Source organism: Henckelia pumila, chromosome 2, assembly GCF_033568475.1.
Source record: "Henckelia pumila isolate YLH828 chromosome 2, ASM3356847v2, whole genome shotgun sequence".
Taxonomy (NCBI): domain Eukaryota; kingdom Viridiplantae; phylum Streptophyta; class Magnoliopsida; order Lamiales; family Gesneriaceae; genus Henckelia; species Henckelia pumila.
In genome coordinates, this window is record NC_133121.1 from 90,938,751 (window position 1) to 90,957,497 (window position 18,747).

Here is an 18,747-nt window from a genome sequence, read left to right on the forward strand (position 1 = left end):
GATAACCTGCTATGGAATCACAAACAACCACAACATAAAAAGAAAACAGGGGTCGGACTCCAGTACGACGAACTAGAAAAATTACGACAAATATAACTGACATGAATAAAATCAAGTACAATGCAATGACATGCAATGCAATGCGTGACAGGTATCAATAGAATAAAGAATACCAAATGGAGTCCAAATAATCGTATCACAATAATCTCAGTGGCCACCCGTGCCAGGAACGCAGCAGACCTCGAATCATCACTGCTAATCCACACACGTAGCATTGAGAGCACAGTTGCTACCCGCTCGGTCTCGTGCTAACTCAGGAGTGCACTAAATAATGTCACTCGCTCCATCGATTACTCAATACATCTCAAGAGATCAATATCAATAGCAATCAAAGGAGTCAAGGCTCAACGTGCTATGAAAAATTGTAAATGAGTGAATGCAATCATATAATCCACATAAGCACAAAAAGCACGTTATCACTCATTACAAAATACTAAATATCATTAAATGCCATTATAGGCGTCGTAATATAAGCAGCTCATACGTACCTCAATCAACACTTAATTACCACAAAAATATCTCACGTATTTCTCGAATAGTCCAATCCTGTGAAAACATCATTTATTCATATTAATTCCTATTCCTTTGTACAAATATGAGAATTATCGGAACTAAGTCTAAAAATCCAAATTAATATTTCTCAATATTCATAATTCATAGTAAATCATCCTATCAATGTCCAAATATCGAATAAACGACTCTAAAAGTCGAAATACCAACATATTCAGATTCTGAATTTTTCCAAAAAATTTCCAAAAATTCTGAAATTTATATATATCAATTCCGATATAAAACCTACAACCAATAATAAATCAAATATCAATTAACGGAAGTCAATTAAATCAAAATTCCCAAAATTTGGAACTCTAATCTCGAAATCTACCTCAAAGCTAAGACATAAAGCTTCAACTAGCCTGAATAACCTTCCTCCTGCAGCAAGCGGCGATCGGCGGCGAAGCAGGCGGCGAACGGTGGCGGCTGTCGGAATTCGAGCTTCGAGCGACGCGAGAAAACCATACAATATTGGTATAAAAAGAAAGCTTATGTCGCGAGGATTCCAGAACTATATTTACTTTTGAAATCCGGCCAAAAACGAAGAAGATACGAGCATTTAAAGCGACGGGAAAATTGTTGAAATAAAAGAACGAAGAAGACGACGCAGAGAAGGAATCTGGAGGAGAGAGAAAACCGAGGAAAAGAGATATATCTATCTTGTATGTATATCCATTTTATTAGATATGCATTGGTTTAATGTGTGTCTTATTTTATTCATTCGGGGTTAAATTTTGACTCGGTTCGAGTTATTTCAACTCTTGTGTGCTCTATAAATAAAATATGCATTTTAATATCGTCTATAAACCGATATTTATTCATACATATTTTTAACACACAAATTAATTAACATATTAAAATCGGATCCTTATATTTCTCCCCCTCTAAAAAGTATATTTCATCCTCGAAATCAACACACATCAAACTTATATACAAGTGGTCAAAAATCTACTACTGATAGTACATAGGGAAATCAGAGTACATGGCATAATTCAACACAATTTCAAACAAATGAGGCCATTCTTGACGCATTCTAGACTCCAATTCCCATGTAGCTTCTTCTCTCCCATGTCTACTCCATTCCACCATAACTAAAGGAATCGTCTTATTCCTAAGTTGCTTTTCTTTACGATCAAGAATCTGCACTGGATATTCAACATAGATAAGGGAACTATCCAAATCCACATCATCAGCCCTCAAGATATGAGAAGGATCTGGTTCATACTTCCGTAGCATAGATACGTGAAATACATCATGTATCGCAGACAAACTCTGCGCCAAGTTCAAACGATACGCCAAAATATCAATCTTCTCAACAATCTTGTACGGACCGATATAACGAGGAGCTAATTTTCCTTTACGCCCAAATCTCATAGTACCATGAAATGGTGATACTTTCAAGAAAACAAAATCGCCAACCTGAAATTCTAAAGGTCTACTCCTGTTATTAGCATAGCTGACTTAATGATCCTGGGCTGCTTTCATTCTTTTCCTGATCAGTTCAACTTTTTCTTTCATCTCTTGAATAAACTCTGGTCCTGACAACTGTCGTTCTCCTACTTCTTCCCAACATATCGGAGATCTACATTTTCTGCCATATAAGGCTTCAAATGGTGTCATCCCGATAGATACTTGATAACTATTATTGTAATAGAATTCCACCAAAGCTAAAGATTCTTGCCAACCACCACTGAAATCCATCAAAACAGCTCGTAATAAATCTTCAAGCGTCTGAATAATTCTTTCAGATTGACCATCTGTCTATGGATGATAGGCAGTACTCATGGCCAATTTAGAACCCAAAGCTGATTGCAAACTAGACCAAAACTTAGAAGTAAATTTGGGATCACGGTCTGATACTATAGTAACTGGCACACCATGCAATCGCACTATCTGATCAATGTACATTTTCGCCATTTTCGTATATGTCCAAGTACGATCATATGGAATAAAATGGGCAGATTTAGAAAATCTATCCACAATAACCCAAATGACATCACAACCACGATTAGATCGAGGTAGGTATGTCACGAAATCCATAGTAATGTGTTCCCAATTCCACTGTGGTACTTCAAGAATAAGTAACATACCACCTGGTCTCATTCTTTCAGCCTTCACTTGTTGACACGTCAAACACTTAGCCACAAAATCAGAAATATCTTTCTTCATATCTTCCCACCAGTAATGGGCTTTTAAGATATGATACATCTTTCGAATTCCAGGATGTATACTATGTCGACTACAATGAGCTTCTCGTAGTATTTTTTCTTTCAAATCTATCAAATTTCGAACCACAAGTCTACCATTATAACGCAAACATCCATCAGAAGCAACAAGAAATTTCCCTGACTGACCAGCTGGATTTAATTCTTTCAAGTGATGAATGTATGGATCAGTCTTTTGTGCTGCTTTGATTTTTGAAATTATTCGTGGTTCAACTTGAATAGATGAAACTATGAAATGATTACCTTTAGCTCGATAAGTCCATCCTGAAGTTCCCAAATGCTCATGAAGTTTAGAAATAGTTAAAGATGCCAACATCTTAGTATGAACTTTTCTGCTCAAAGCATCTGCAACTTGATTCACATTTCCTGGCTGGTATTGAATATCACAGTCAAAATCCTTAAGCAGTTCCAACCATCAACGTTGTCTCATATTCAAATCAGACTGTGTGAATAAATATTTTAGACTCTTATGATCGGAATAAATCACAAACTGTTCACCGTACAGATAATGATGTCATATTTTCAATGCATGCACAATGGCAGCCAATTCTAAATCATGAACTGGATAACGAGTCTCATGTGGTTTCAATTGACGAGATGCATACGTAATCACGCATCCATTTTGCATCAAAACACAACCCAGTCCATTCAAAGAAGCATCTGTACAGACAACAAATCCACCTGAGCCTGAAGGTAATGCTAGTACTGGATCCGTAGTCAATTTTTCTTTCAAAGTTTGAAAACTAGCTTCACATTCCTCAGTCCACACAAAACGTCGATCTTTTTGAGTCAATATCATCATAGGCCTTTCTATGCCAGAAAATCCCTTAATAAAACGCCTGTAATATCCAGCCTGACCCAAAAAGCTACGAATCTCAAAGACATTGGTTGGACTAGACCAATTAAGAATAGCTTCAACTTTACTAGGATCGACAGATACCCCTTGTACTGATATCACATGTCCTAGAAATAATATTCTATCCAACCAAAACTCGCACTTAGAAAACTTAGCATATAATTGTGATGTTCTGAGTGTCTGAAGTACTAATGTCAAATGTTCTTTATGCTCCTTCCTTGACTTAGAATAAATCAAAATGTCATCAATAAACACGATAAAAAATCGATCTATAAATTCTCGAAACACACGATTCATTAAATCCATAAAAATCGTTGGAGCATTAGTCAACCCAAAAGGCACAACTAAGAATTCATCATGTCCATAACGCGTTCGAAATGCTGTCTTGGGAACATCTTCCTCTCGAACTCTAAGTTGATGATATCCGGAACGAAGATCAATTTTAGAATACACAGATGTACCCTGCAACTGATCAAACAAGTCATCAATTCGTGGCAAAGGATACTTATTATTCACAGTAGCCTGGTTCAATTGCCGATAATCGATGCACATTCTCATAGTTCCGTCTTTCTTCTTCACAAATAATACTGGAGCACCCCAAGGCGACACACTCTGTCTAATATAACCTTTTTCCAGAAAATCTTGCAATTGTGTCTTAAGTTCTTTCAATTCTGCTGGAGCTAATCGATATGGGGCTCGGAAAATAGGACTTGTCCCTGACATCAACTCAATGCTCAGATCTATTTCCCTCTGAGGCGGAAAACCCGGAATCTCATCAGGAAATACATCAGGAAAATCCTTGACGACAGGAATATCTGAAACTTTCAATTTCTCCTCCTTCGTCACATCAAGAGCATAAATTATAAATCCTTCATTTCCTATCGACAATAATCTAAACATTTCCATTGCCGATACTAATGGAATGCGAGATAATCGATGCACATTCTCATATCTATTGATTATAACAATAGATATGCTAATTCCCGATAATCGATGCACATTCTCATAGTTCTGTCTTTCTTCTTCACAAATAAGACTGGAGCACCCCAAGGCGACACACTTGGTATAATATAACCTTTTTCCAGCAAATCTTGCAATTGTGTCTTAAGTTCTTTCAATTCTGCTGGAGCTAATCGATATGGGGCTCGGAAAATAGGACTTGTCCCTGACATCAAATCAATGCTCAGATCTATTTCCCTCTGAGGCGGAAAACCCAGAATCTCATCAGGAAATATATCAGGAAAATCCTTGACGACAGGAATATCTGAAACTTTCAATTTCTCCTCCTTCGTCACATCAAGAGCATAAATCATAAATCCTTCATTTCCTATCGACAATAATCTAAACATTTCCATTGCCGATACTAATGGAATGCGAGATTGTGAATCAGTACCATAAAAATTCTATTTATTGCCATAATACGGTCTAAATCTCACAATTCCATGGAAACAATCAACAGTAGCTCTATAATTCATCAGTGTATCCATACCCAAGATACAGTCAAAATCAGACATAGCTAGTTTGATTAGATTGGTTATCATGATCTTATCCTCAAATCTAATCACACAATTCAAAACTATCTTATTAGACATCAAGAAAACACCAGCAGGAGTAGCAACAGACACAGTATCTAATAACGGAGTAAAAGCAATCTCATGCTCATCAGCAAATGTAACAGATAAAAGTGAATGAGATGCTCCTGTGTCTATCAAGATACGTGCAGGATACTCAAAAATATAACAAATACCTGCAATAACTCCCCCAGGTGCATCTTGTGCCTGATCCTGAGTCGTGGCATGCACTTGAGCCTGCTGTGGACCTGAAAAACGCTGCTGACTCTGAGAATATGGATACCTAGGCTGATGCGTTGGCTGTACCGAAACATAAGGCTGTGTAGGAGCAAATTGCGGTACAGGAGCATATGGCCTGAACGATGGTCTTCTAGGAAACTGACCAAACTGTTGTGGTTGAGATTGTTGTCTTCCCGCATTTGGACACGCTCTGACCAAATGTCCAACCTGACCACAGATAAAACAAGTCCCTGAAAATTTTGTACAATGTGCACTCAAATGGTTACCACCACATCTATCACAGTACACTCTACTAGTCGATCCAACTGAACTTCCACCACGACTACCACTGGAACTCGATGAACTGGACTGTTGTTTCTTTTTAAATTGTTTTCCTCGCAGTTTAAACCAAGGCTTCTTCGCTTGCTGAGAAGACTGAGTAGGCTAATATGGAGGTAAACCCATCGGTGTCTGTGAACTGCTTCCAGCTCCTTGAGGAACAGATGCTGAAATTGATTGTGGTTCACCCCTGAGTAGACTTGCTTCAATCTTTTTTGCCTTTTCTACGGCTTTCATATAATTTGATGGAGTTGAAAGAGTTGATGCCCCGTTAGCCAACTTGTGGCTAAGGGCTTTGAGAGTCTCTTTTTGTAAACAATCTTTGTTTAATATAATATACGTTCTTTAAATGGCGTTCACTTTATCTTATTATTATATAATGATATACTATTGCTATTTTGATAAAGACTTTGAATATATTAAAGTAAGATGAGATAGTGAATATAGAAAGATCACTATCATGAAACACATCTTATGTTCACTGTATATTCTAAACAGTTCCTAGTCAATTGAGCCGTCCACAAATAAGGATAAGGATCGCTCGAGATTGAGACTAGCATTTGTGATGCCGAGTACCATGTTTCATTGGTATGGAACATAGAGATGTTCGAAGCATGCAAATAGATATTCATATGATGAATGATCGAACTACCCTATTCGGACTTTCCAAGTGGTTATCACTTATCGAGTGGATATAGTCCGCGGTTTTGGTTGTACACCATTAGTTCTTATTACTTGAAACATCATTGAGACTCTATATGCTAATACTGTGCTTTGACTCGTTTACCGACTCTATTAGGGTCATCAGGTGTCGGGATTGGGTACAATTACGACACATATAGGATTCGATGCTTTGTTGTCAAGGATTCACCGCACACTTGCGAGTGTGGATATCCTATGCAATCTGAGGAGATATTAGTGTGACAAATCTCTGGCCAGAGTACATGATGTGCTTTAAGAAATGGTTTCTTAGTAGCACATGCGATGTCACTATTTGATCTTCAAGATGCATTGCATAGTTATCGAATCTCGAACGACTCTCGATTTACCAATGGTTGTTGATTCGATCGGGATATATGGTTGAAGGGACCGTACTGTGCGCTAACCAAAATCTACTGGTTCTTGCAGGCACTATCAGTGATACCTAGGGAATCATGGGGCGATGTTTCTAGACGCTCTTACCATGATTCGATGGGCAAGTCGGAAATTATTGTTCCGAGTCACAAGGAGTTGTGAGCCCACGGCTAGCTGTATCCCTGAACCATTGAGGGTCACACAAGTAATGGATTTCTAATCCCCGTTGAGATAATTAAATTTAAAGAGTTAAATTTAGTGGATAAAGAAGTAGGACTTCTTATTTAAAAGTAGAGGGAGTAAGGTTTCCTAAAATGACATATTGATGGATATTTTTGGAAACCACTGAATTCGGATTCAGAAAATTTGTCTTGACTTTAAAAGATGCAGAAATGGTTTCTGTGCACATTGGTGAAATTGGTTTATCAATCTGAGTCACGATGAATTTTATATTAATTTCTGAACATGTGGGCTTTGCTTGTCATGCTTGAACTTATGACTAATGGACCCTAAGTTGTTAGCAGCCCACATTATAAATAAGTTATTGCAGTACAGAAATTGACAAAAAAAAAAGGTCAAAAATTTCGAAACCCTAGAGAGCATTCTCTCAAGGGATTCGGCCAACCCCTCCCCCTCTCTCACAGTGTTCGAAAATTCAGTCTGTGAATTTTTGAATTTGTAGATTGATTTAACAGATCATATCTGTTATATCTCATCGTAAAAACTTTTGATAGACTTTCTAGTGCAGTCTGTCAGAGGGATTAAATTTCTGTTCGTGGACCTGATTGAAGAATTGTTCGTTCATCAGTTCCTGGGATATACAACAAGAGCAGATTAATCTGTTGGTGTCCATAATCTCGCTTCGAGATTTTAAGGTAAAATTTATATGATTTAAATTTTATGTTATCAATTTTAATCGTAGGAATTTGATACCCATGATATGGAATTGTTCCATATAAAATTTTAAAACTTCTGCTGCACCGGGTATCACTTTCTTTTCGATTCGAATAACGACAGTGTTCCAACAGGAGTTCTAATAGTTACCAACGTGTGGATAGTTTGTGTAAGCCCCTTCAGAAAGTGTGAAAGCTTTGACCGATCATTCTTTGCAACGTGTGGGACATAAGGTAGAAGAGCAGAAAACTGAGAAGCATATTCAGCAACAGATTTATTGCCTTGCACCAACAGATTAATTCATCTTCCTTAGCAGAATAGTATGATGGTGGTGCATATTCCTGTGCAAATTGAGTACGAAATACTTCCCATGTAATCTTTTCACCAGAAGCAGAAAGTGTTTCTGTCGTCGTTTCCCACCAAAGTTGCGCTCGATCTTTAAGTTGAAATGGAACTAACTTCAATCGAATTTCATCAGGATACTCTAGTCCATTAAACATATTATTGAGACTTTTCAACCAACTAGCAGTTTTCTCACTTCCTTCATTGCCAAAGAACTTTTGAGGACGCAACTCCTGAAATTGAGAAATTATTAATCGTATTCCTCTCATTTTCTCAGTCAATTGGGTCACTGGATTAGCCTCAGCCTGGACAGCTTTTCCCTTGCAGGATTTACCCATGGCTGTTGTTCCACCTCTAATTCCACATCTTTCGGAGGCTGAACAGCTGGTCGACCACGTCTTTCTCTGACAATATCATCAAGATTTCTAACATTTTCCGCTGCAGACTATTCTACAACTTCTTTTCCTTTTCTACCTCTTTCTCCCGGTGCCATTCTACAAGACACAAGGATTTAAATACACAGGCAGAAAGAACGTAACGAACAGAAAACTATGATAGGAACTCAGAGTTCTAATAAGAATTCATAAACTAAGTTGGAAAGCCAAGAACTACTGGTTCTATCAGATAAGTTCAAATCAAACAAAACAAGTCACGTAAGAACAAGTAGTCACACACATATGCAACCATTTTGTTAGTGTCTAAACTCGAGTGTCCTAAAATCTAATTCGAGCATATCCCAGTTTATGCTCTGATCCAAATGAAAGGGCCCGTGTCCTGATTTAATATTTAATGATCAAACAATCAGGATTAACTAATGTATACAGCGAAAACGAGTTAAAAATTTGCGTTTTGGGCCTACAGAAAATTTGGCATGACCTATTCGTAAATAGGACATCCTAAAAACCTGTACAACACAACCAGCAATATATACTCGAAAATAAAGACACAACACCAATTTACAAACCTATAGCCGCACTGGCCAGGACTAAACACATGCAGAGCTGGCAAGGCTCGATAACACAAATAACAATCCAAAACAAAGTCCAAAACTATCGATACAGATACACAGGCATCACCCCGGCAAATATAAAACTCGCTAAACTGATATATATACATATATCTGGGAACTCGACTCCACGCTCGACTCACTGGGTACCACTAGATGACACTCCACCAGATGCGTCAAATCCCCCTGGATAACCTGCTATGGAATCACAAACAACCACAACATAAAAAGAAAACAGGGGTCGGACCCCAGTACGACGAACTAGAAAAATTACGATAAATATAACTGACATGAATAAAATCAAGTACAATGCAATGACATGCAATGCAATGCATGACAGGTACCAATAGAATAAAGGATACCAAATGGAGTCCAAATAATCGTATCACAATAATCTCAGTGGCCACCCGTGCCAGAAACGCAGCAAACCTCGAATCATCACTGCTAATCCACACACGTAGCATCGAGGGCGACAGGAGCTACCCGTCTGACCTCGTTCTGTCATCAGGAGTGTCGTACGTAGCATCGAGAGCACGGTTTCTACCCGCTCGGTCTCGTGCTAACTCAGGAGTGCACTAAATAATGTCACTCGCTCCATCGATGACTCAATACATCTCAAGAGATCAATATCAATAGCAATCAAAGGAGTCAAGACTCAACGTGCTATGAAAAATTGTAAATGAGTGAATGCAATCATATAATCCACATAAGCACATAAAACACGTTATCACTCATTACAAAATACTAAATATCATTAAATGCCATTATAGGCGTCGTAATATAAGCAGCTCATACGTACCTCAATCAACACTTAATTACCACAGAAATATCTCACTTATTTCTCGAATAGTCCAATCCTGTGGAAACATCATTTATTCATATTAATTCCTATTCCTTTGTACAAATATGAGAATTATCGGAACTAAGTCTAAAAATCCAAATTAATATTTCCCAATATTCATAATTCATAGTAAATCATCCTATCAATGTCCAAATATCGAATAAACGACTCTAAAAGTCGAAATACCAACATATTCAGATTATGAATTTTTCCAGAAAATTCCCAAAAATTCTGAAATTTATATATATCAATTTCGATATAAAACCTACAACCAATAATAAATAAAATATCAATTAACGGAATTCAATTGAATCAAAATTCCCAAAATTTGAAAATCTAATCTCGAAATCTACCTCAAAGCTAAGACATAAAGCTCCAACTAGCCTGAATAACCTTCCTCCTGCAGCAAGCGGTGATCGGCGGCGAAGCAGGCGGCGGCTGTCGGAATTCGAGCTTCGAGCGACGCGAGAAAATCGTACAATATTGGTATCAAAATAAAGCTTACGTCGCGAGGATTCCAGAACTATATTTACTTTTGAAATCCGGCCAAAAACGAAGAAGATACGAGCATTTAAAGCGACGGGAAAATTGTTGAAATAAAAGAACGAAGAAGTCGACGCAGAGAAGGAATCTGGAGGAGAGAGAAAACCGAGGAAAAGAGATATATCTATCTTGTATGTATATCCATTTTATTAGATATGCATTGGTTTAATGTGTGTCTTATTTTATTCATTCGGGGTTAAATTTTGACTCGGTTCGAGTTATTTCAACTCTTGTGTGCTCTATAAATAAAATATGCATTTTAATATCGTCTATAAACCGATATTTATTCATACATATTTTTAACACACAAATTAATTAACATATTAAAATCGGGTCCTTACATTTCTTCCCCTCTAAAAATTAGATTTCGTCCTCGAAATCAACACACATCAAACTTATATACAAGTGGTCAAACATCTGCTACTGATAGTACATAGGGAAATCAGAGTACATGGCATAATTCAACACAATGTCAAACAAATGAGGCCATTCTTGACGCATTCTAGACTCCAATTCCCATGTATCTTCTTCTCTCCCATGTCTACTCTATTCCACCATAACTAAAGGAATCGTCTTATTCCTAAGTTTCTTTTCTTTACGATCAAGAATCTGCACTGGATATTCAACATAGCTAAGGGAACTATCCAACTCCACATCATCAGCCCTCAAGATATGAGAAGGATCTGGTTCATACTTCCGTAGCATAGATACGTGAAATACATCATGTATCGCAGACAAACTCTGTGGCAAGTTCAAACGATACGCCAAAATATCAATCTTCTCAACAATCTTGTACTGACCGATATAACGAGGAGCTAATTTTACTTTACGCCCAAATCTCATAGTACCATGAAATGGTGATACTTTCAAGAAAACAAAATCGCCAACCTGAAATTCTAAAGGTCTACGTCTGTTATTAGCATAGCTGGTTTGACGATCCTGGGCTGCTTTCATTCTTTTCCTGATCAGTTCAACTTTTTCTTTCATCTCTTGAATAAACTCTGGTCCTGACAAATGTCGTTATCCTACTTCTTCCCAACATATCGGAGATCTACATTTTCTGCCATATAAGGCTTCAAATGGTGACATCCCGATAGATACTTGATAACTATTATTGTAAGAGAATTCCACCAAAGCTAAAGATTCTTGCCAACCACCACTGAAATCCATCACAACAGCTCGTAATAAATCTTCAAGCGTCTGAATAGTTCTTTCAGATTGACCATCTGTCTGTGGATGATAGGCAGTACTCATGGCCAATTTAGAACCCAAAGCTGATTGCAAACTAGACCAAAACTTAGAAGTAAATCTGGGATCACGGTCTGATACTCTAGTAACTGGCACACCATGCAATCGCACTATCTGATCAATGTACATTTTTGCCATTTTTGTATATGTCCAAGTATGATCATATGGAATAAAATGGGCAGATTTAGACAATCTATCCACAATAACCCAAATGATATCACAACCACGATTAGATCGAGGTAGGTGTGTCACGAAATCCATAGTAATGTGTTCCCAATTCCACTGTGGTACTTCAAGAATAAGTAACATACCACCTGGTCTCATTCTTTCAGCCTTCACTTGTTGACACGTCAAACACTTAGCCACAAAATCAGAAATATCTTTCTTCATATCTTCCCACCAGTAATGGGATTTCAAGATATGATACATCTTTCGAATTCCAGGATGTATACTATGTTGACTACCATGAGCTTCTTGTAGTATTTCTTCTTTCAAATCTATCAAATTTGGAACCACAAGTATACCATTATAACGCAAACATCCATCAGAAGCAACAAAGAATTTCCCTGACTGACCAGCTGGAGTTAATTTCTTTCAAGTGATGAATGTATGGATCAGTTTTTTGTGCTACTTTGATTTTCGAAATTATTCGTGGTTCAACTTGAATAGATGAAACTATGAAATGATTACCTTTAGCTCGATAAGTCCATCCTGAAGTTCCCAAATGCTCATGAAGTTTAGAAATAGTTAAAGATGTCAACATCTTAGTATGAACTTTTCTGCTCAAAGCATCTGCAACTTGATTCACATTTCCTGGCTGGTATTGAATATCACAGTCAAAATCCTTAAGCAGTTCCAACCATCGACGTTGTCTCATATTCAAATCAGACTGTGTGAATAAATATTTCAGACTCTTATGATCGGAATAAATCACAAACTGTTCACCGTACAGATAATGACGCCATATTTTCAATGCATGCACAATGGCAGCCAATTCTAAATCATGAACTGGATAACGAGTCTCATGTGGTTCAATTGACGAGATGTATACGCAATCACGCGTCCATTTTGCATCAAAACACAACCCAGTCCATTCAAAGAAGCATCTGTACAGACAACAAATCCACCTGAGCCTGAAGGTAATGCTAAAACTGGAGCCGTAGTCAATTTTTCTTTCAAAGTCTGAAAACTAGCTTCACATTCCTCAGTCCACACAAAACGTCGATCTTTTTGAGTCAATATCGTCATAGGCCTTGCTATGCCAGAAAATCCCTTAATAAAACGCCTGTAATATCCAGCCAAATCCAAAAAGCTTCGAATCTCAAAGACATTGGTTGGACTAGACCAATTAAGAACAACTTAAACTTTACTAGGATCTACAGATACCCCTTGTGCTGATATCACATGTCCTAGAAATAATACTCTATCCAACCAAAACTCGCACTTAGAAAACTTAGCATATAATTGTGATGTTCTGAGTGTCTGAAGTACTAATGTCAAATGTTCTTTATGCTCCTTCCTTGACTTGGAATAAATCAAAATGTCATCAATAAACACGATAACAAATCGATCTATAAATTCTCAAAACACACGATTCATTAAATCCATAAAAACCGTTGGAGTATTAGTCAACCCGAAAGGCACAACTAAGAATTCATAATGTCCATAACGCATTCAAAATGTTGTCTTGGGAACAACTTCCTCTCGAACTCTAAGTTGATAATATCCGGAACGAAGATCAATTTTAGAATACACAGATGTACCCTGCAACTGATCAAACAAGTCATCAATTCGTGGCAAAGGATACTTATTCTTCACAGTAGCCTGGTTCAATTGCCGATAATCGATGCACATTCTCATAGTTCCGTCTTTCTTCTTCACAAATAATACTGGAGCACCCCAAGGCGACACACTTGGTCTAATATAACCTTTTTCCAGCAAATCTTGCAATTATGTCTTAAGTTCTTTCAATTCTGCTGGAGCTAATCGATATGGGGCTCGGAAAATAGGACTTGTCCCTGACATCAACTCAATGCTCAGATCTATTTCCCTCTGAGGCGGAAAACTCGAAATCTCATCAGAAAATACATCAGGAAAATCCTTGACGACAGGAATATCTGAAACTTTCAATTTCTCCTCCTTCGTCACATCAAGAGCATAAATCATAAATCCTTCATTTCCTATCGACAATAATCTAAACATTTCCATTGCCGATACTAATGGAATGCGAGATTGTGAATCAGTACCATAAAAATTCCATTTATTGCCATAATACGGTCTAAATCTCACAATTCCATGGAAACAATCAACAGTAGCTCTATCATTCATCAGTGTATCCATACCCAAGATACAGTCAAAATCAGACATAGCTAGTTTGATTAGATTGGTTATCATGATCTTATCCTCAAATCTAATCACACAATTCAAAACTATCTCATTAGACATCAAGAAAACACCAGCAGGAGTAGCAACAGACACAGTATCCAATAACGGAGTAAAAGCAATCTCATGCTCATCAGCAAATGTAACAGATAAAAATGAATGAGATGCTCCTGTGTCTATAAAGATACGTGCAGGATACTCAAAAATATAACAAATACCTGCAATAACTCCCCCAGGTGCATCTTGTGCCTGATCCTGAGTCGTGGCATGCACTTGAGCCTGCTGTGGACCTGAAAAACGCTGCTGACTCTGAGAATATGGATACCTAGGCTGATGCGTTGGCTGTACCGGAACATAAGGCTGTGTAGGAGCAAATTGCGGTACAGGAGCATATGGCCTGAACGATGGTCTTCCAGGAAACTGACCAAATTGTTGTGGTTGAGACTGTTGTCTTCCCGCATTTGGACACGCTCTGGCCAAATGTCCAACCTGACCACAGATAAAACAAGTCCCTGAAAATCCTGTACAATGTGCACTCAAATGGTTACCACCATATCTATCACAGTACACTCTACTAGTCGATCCAACTGAACTTCCACCACGACTACCACTGGAACTCGATGAACTGGACTGCTGTTTCTTTTTAAATTGTTTTCCTCGCAGTTTAAACCAAGGCTCCTTCGCTTGCTGAGAAGACTGAGTAGGCTGATATGGAGGTAAACCCATCGGTGTCTGTGAACTGCTTCCAGCTCCTTGAGGAACAGATGCTGGAATTGATTGTGGTTCACCCCTGAGTAGACTTTCTTCAATCTTTTTTGCCTTTTCTACGACTTTCATATAAGTTGATGGAGTTCCAATAGTTACCAACGTGTGGATAGTTTGTGTAAGCCCCTTCAGAAAGTGTGAAAGCTTTGACCGATCATTCTTTGCAACGTGTGGGACATAAGGCATAAGAGCAGAAAACTGAGAAGCATATTCAGCAACAGATTTATTGCCTTGCACCAACAGATTAAATTCATCTTCCTTAGCAGAATAGTATGATGGTGGTGCATATTCCTGTGCAAATTCAGTACGAAATACTTTCCATGTAATCTTTTCACCAGAAGCAGAAAGTGTTTCTGTCGTCGTTTCCCACCAAAGTTGCGCTCGATCTTTAAGTTGAAATGGAACTAACTTCAATCGAATTTCATCAGGATACTCTAGTCCATTAAACATATTATTGAGACTTTTCAACCAACTAGCAGTTTTCTCACTTCCTTCATTGCCAAAGAACTTTTGAGGACGCAACTCCTGAAATAGAGAAATTATTAATCGTATTCCTCTCATTTTCTCAGTCAATTGGGTAACTGGATTAGCCTCAGCCTGGACAGCTTTTCCCTTGCAGGATTTACCCATGGCTGTTGTTCCACCTCTAATTCCACATCTTTCGGAGGCTGAACAGCTGGTCGACCACGTCTTTCTCTGACAATATCATCAAGATTTCTAACATTTTCCGCTGCAGACTATTCTACAACTTCTTTTCCTTTTCTACCTCTTTCTCCCGGTGCCATTCTACAAGACACAAGGATTTAAATACACAGGCAGAAAGAACGTAACGAACAGAAAACTATGATAGGAACTCAGAGTTCTAATAAGAATTCATAAACTAAGTTGGAAAGCCAAGAACTACTGGTTCTATCAGATAAGTTCAAATCAAACAAAACAAGTCACGTAAGAACAAGTAGTCACACACATATGCAACCATTTTGTTAGTGTCTAAACTCGAGTGTCCTAAAATCTAATTCGAGCATATCCCAGTTTATGCTCTGATACCAAATGAAAGGGCCCGTGTCCTGATTTAATATTTAATGATCAAACAACCAGGATTAACTAATGTATACAGCGAAAACGAGTTAAAAATTTGCGTTTTGGGCCTACAGAAAATTTGGCATGACCTATTCGTAAATAGGACATCCTAAAAACCTGTACAACACAACCAGCAATATATACTCGAAAATAGAGACACAACACCAATTTACAAACCTATAGCCGCACTGGCCAGGACTAAACACATGCAGAGCTGGCAAGGCTCGATAACACAAATAACAATCCAAAACAAAGTCCAAAACTATCGATACAGATACACAGGCATCACCCCGGCAAATATAAAACTCGCTAAACTGATATATATACATATATCTGGGAACTCGACTCCACGCTCGACTCACTGGGTACCACTAGATGACGCTCCACCAGATGCGTCAAATCCCCTGGATAACCTGCTATGGAATCACAAACAACCACAACATAAAAAGAAAACAGGGGTCGGACCCCAGTACGACGAACTAGAAAAATTACGATAAATATAACTGACATGAATAAAATCAAGTACAATGCAATGACATGCAATGCAATGCATGACAGGTATCAATAGAATAAAGGATACCAAATGGAGTCCAAATAATCGTATCACAATAATCTCAGTGGCCACCCGTGCCAGAAATGCAGCAAACCTCGAATCATCACTGCTAATCCACACACGTAGCATCGAGGGCGACAGGAGCTACCCGTCTGACCTCGTTCTGTCATCAGGAGTGTCGTACGTAGCATCGAGAGCACGGTTTCTACCCGCTCGGTCTCGTGCTAACTCAGGAGTGCACTAAATAATGTCACTCGCTCCATCGATGACTCAATACATCTCAAGAGATCAATATCAATAGCAATCAAAGGAGTCAAGACTCAACGTGCTATGAAAAATTGTAAATGAGTGAATGCAATCATATAATCCACATAAGCACATAAAACACGTTATCACTCATTACAAAATACTAAATATCATTAAATGCCATTATAGGCATCGTAATATAAGCAGCTCATACGTACCTCAATCAACACTTAATTACCACAGAAATATCTCACGTATTTCTCGAATAGTCCAATCCTGTGGAAACATCATTTATTCATATTAATTCCTATTCCTTTGTACAAATATGAGAATTATCGGAACTAAGTCTAAAAATCCAAATTAATATTTCCCAATATTCATAATTCATAGTAAATCATCCTATCAATGTCCAAATATCGAATAAACGACTCTAAAAGTCGAAATACCAACATATTCAGATTATGAATTTTTCCAGAAAATTCCCAAAAATTCTGAAATTTATATATATCAATTTCGATATAAAACCTACAACCAATAATAAATAAAATATCAATTAACGGAAGTCAACTGAATCAAAATTCCCAAAATTTGAAAATCTAATCTCGAAATCTACCTCAAAGCTAAGACATAAAGCTCCAACTAGCCTGAATAACCTTCCTCCTGCAGCAAGCGGTGATCAGCGGCGAGGCAAGCGGCGGCTGTCGGAATTCGAGCTTTGAGCGACGCGAGAAAATCGTACAATATTGGTATCAAAAGAAAGCTTACGTCGCGAGGATTCCAGAACTATATTTACTTTTGAAATCCGGCCAAAAACGAAGAAGATACGAGCATTTAAAGCGACGGGAAAATTGTTGAAATAAAAGAACGAAGAAGACGACGCAGAGAAGGAATCTGGAGGAGAGAGAAAACCGAGGAAAAGAGATATATCTATCTTGTATGTATATCCATTTTATTAGATATGCATTGGTTTAATGTGTGTCTTATTTTATTCATTCGGGGTTAAATTTTGACTCGGTTCGAGTTATTTCAACTCTTGTGTGCTCTATAAATAAAATATGCATTTTAATATCGTCTATAAACCGATATTTATTCATATATATTTTTAACACACAAATTAATTAACAGATTAAAATCGGGTCCTTACATTTCTTCCCCTCTAAAAAGTAGATTTCGTCCTCGAAATCAACACACATCAAACTTATATACAAGTGGTCAAACATCTACTACTGATAGTACATAGGGAAATCAGAGTACATGGCATAATTCAACACAATGTCAAACAAATGAGGCCATTCTTGACGCATTCTAGACTCCAATTCCCATGTAGCTTCTTCTCTCCCATGTCTACTCCATTCCACCATAACTAAAGGAATCGTCTTATTCCTAAGTTGCTTTTCTTTACGATCAAGAATCTGCACTGGATATTCAACATAGCTAAGGGAACTATCCAACTCCACATCATCAGCCCTCAAGATATGAGAAGGATCTGGTTCATACTTCCGTAGCATAGATACGTGAAATACATCATGTATCGCAGACAAACTCTGCGGCAAGTTCAAACGATACGCCAAAATATCAATCTTCTCAACAATCTTGTACTGACCGATATAACGAGGAGCTAATTTTCCTTTACGCCCAAATCTCATAGTACCATGAAATGGTGATACTTTCAAGAAAACAAAATCGCCAACCTGAAATTCTAAAGGTCTACGTCTGTTATTAGCATAGCTGGTTTGACGATCCTGGGCTGCTTTCATTCTTTTCCTGATCAGTTCAACTTTTTCTTTCATCTCTTGAATAAACTCTGGTCCTGACAACTGTCTTTATCCTACTTCTTCCCAACATATCGGAGATCTACATTTTCTGCCATATAAGGCTTCAAATGGTGACATCCCGATAGATACTTGATAACTATTATTGTAAGAGAATTCCACCAAAGCTAAAGATTCTT

General features: G+C 37.8%; 1 protein-coding gene across 1 annotated transcript; it reads right to left on the reverse strand.

The window, feature by feature from the left end:
* Positions 1-13,720: 13,720 nt before the first annotated feature.
* LOC140877906 (uncharacterized) lies at positions 13,721-15,547 on the reverse strand. The gene is made up of 3 exons (XM_073281509.1): positions 14,875-15,547; positions 14,371-14,673; positions 13,721-13,986 (listed from the first exon to the last, which is right to left on the reverse strand). The coding sequence occupies exons 1-3, from the start codon at positions 15,545-15,547 to the stop codon at positions 13,721-13,723; spliced, it is 1,242 nt and encodes a 413-aa protein (XP_073137610.1).
* Positions 15,548-18,747: the final 3,200 nt, after the last annotated feature.

Excerpts from the sequence above, each read along its gene's own strand:
- LOC140877906 (XM_073281509.1), bottom strand. The coding sequence starts at position 15,547 with ATGGGTAAATCCTGCAAGGGAAAAGCTGTCCAGGCTGAGGCTAATCCA. Across the intron at positions 14,674-14,874 it reads CAGTTCACAGACACCGATGG|GATTTTCAGGGACTTGTTTT; the intron begins GTTTACCTCCAT and ends CACATTGTACAG. Across the intron at positions 13,987-14,370 it reads ACCTGGGGGAGTTATTGCAG|TATCGGCAATGGAAATGTTT; the intron begins GTATTTGTTATA and ends GCATTCCATTAG.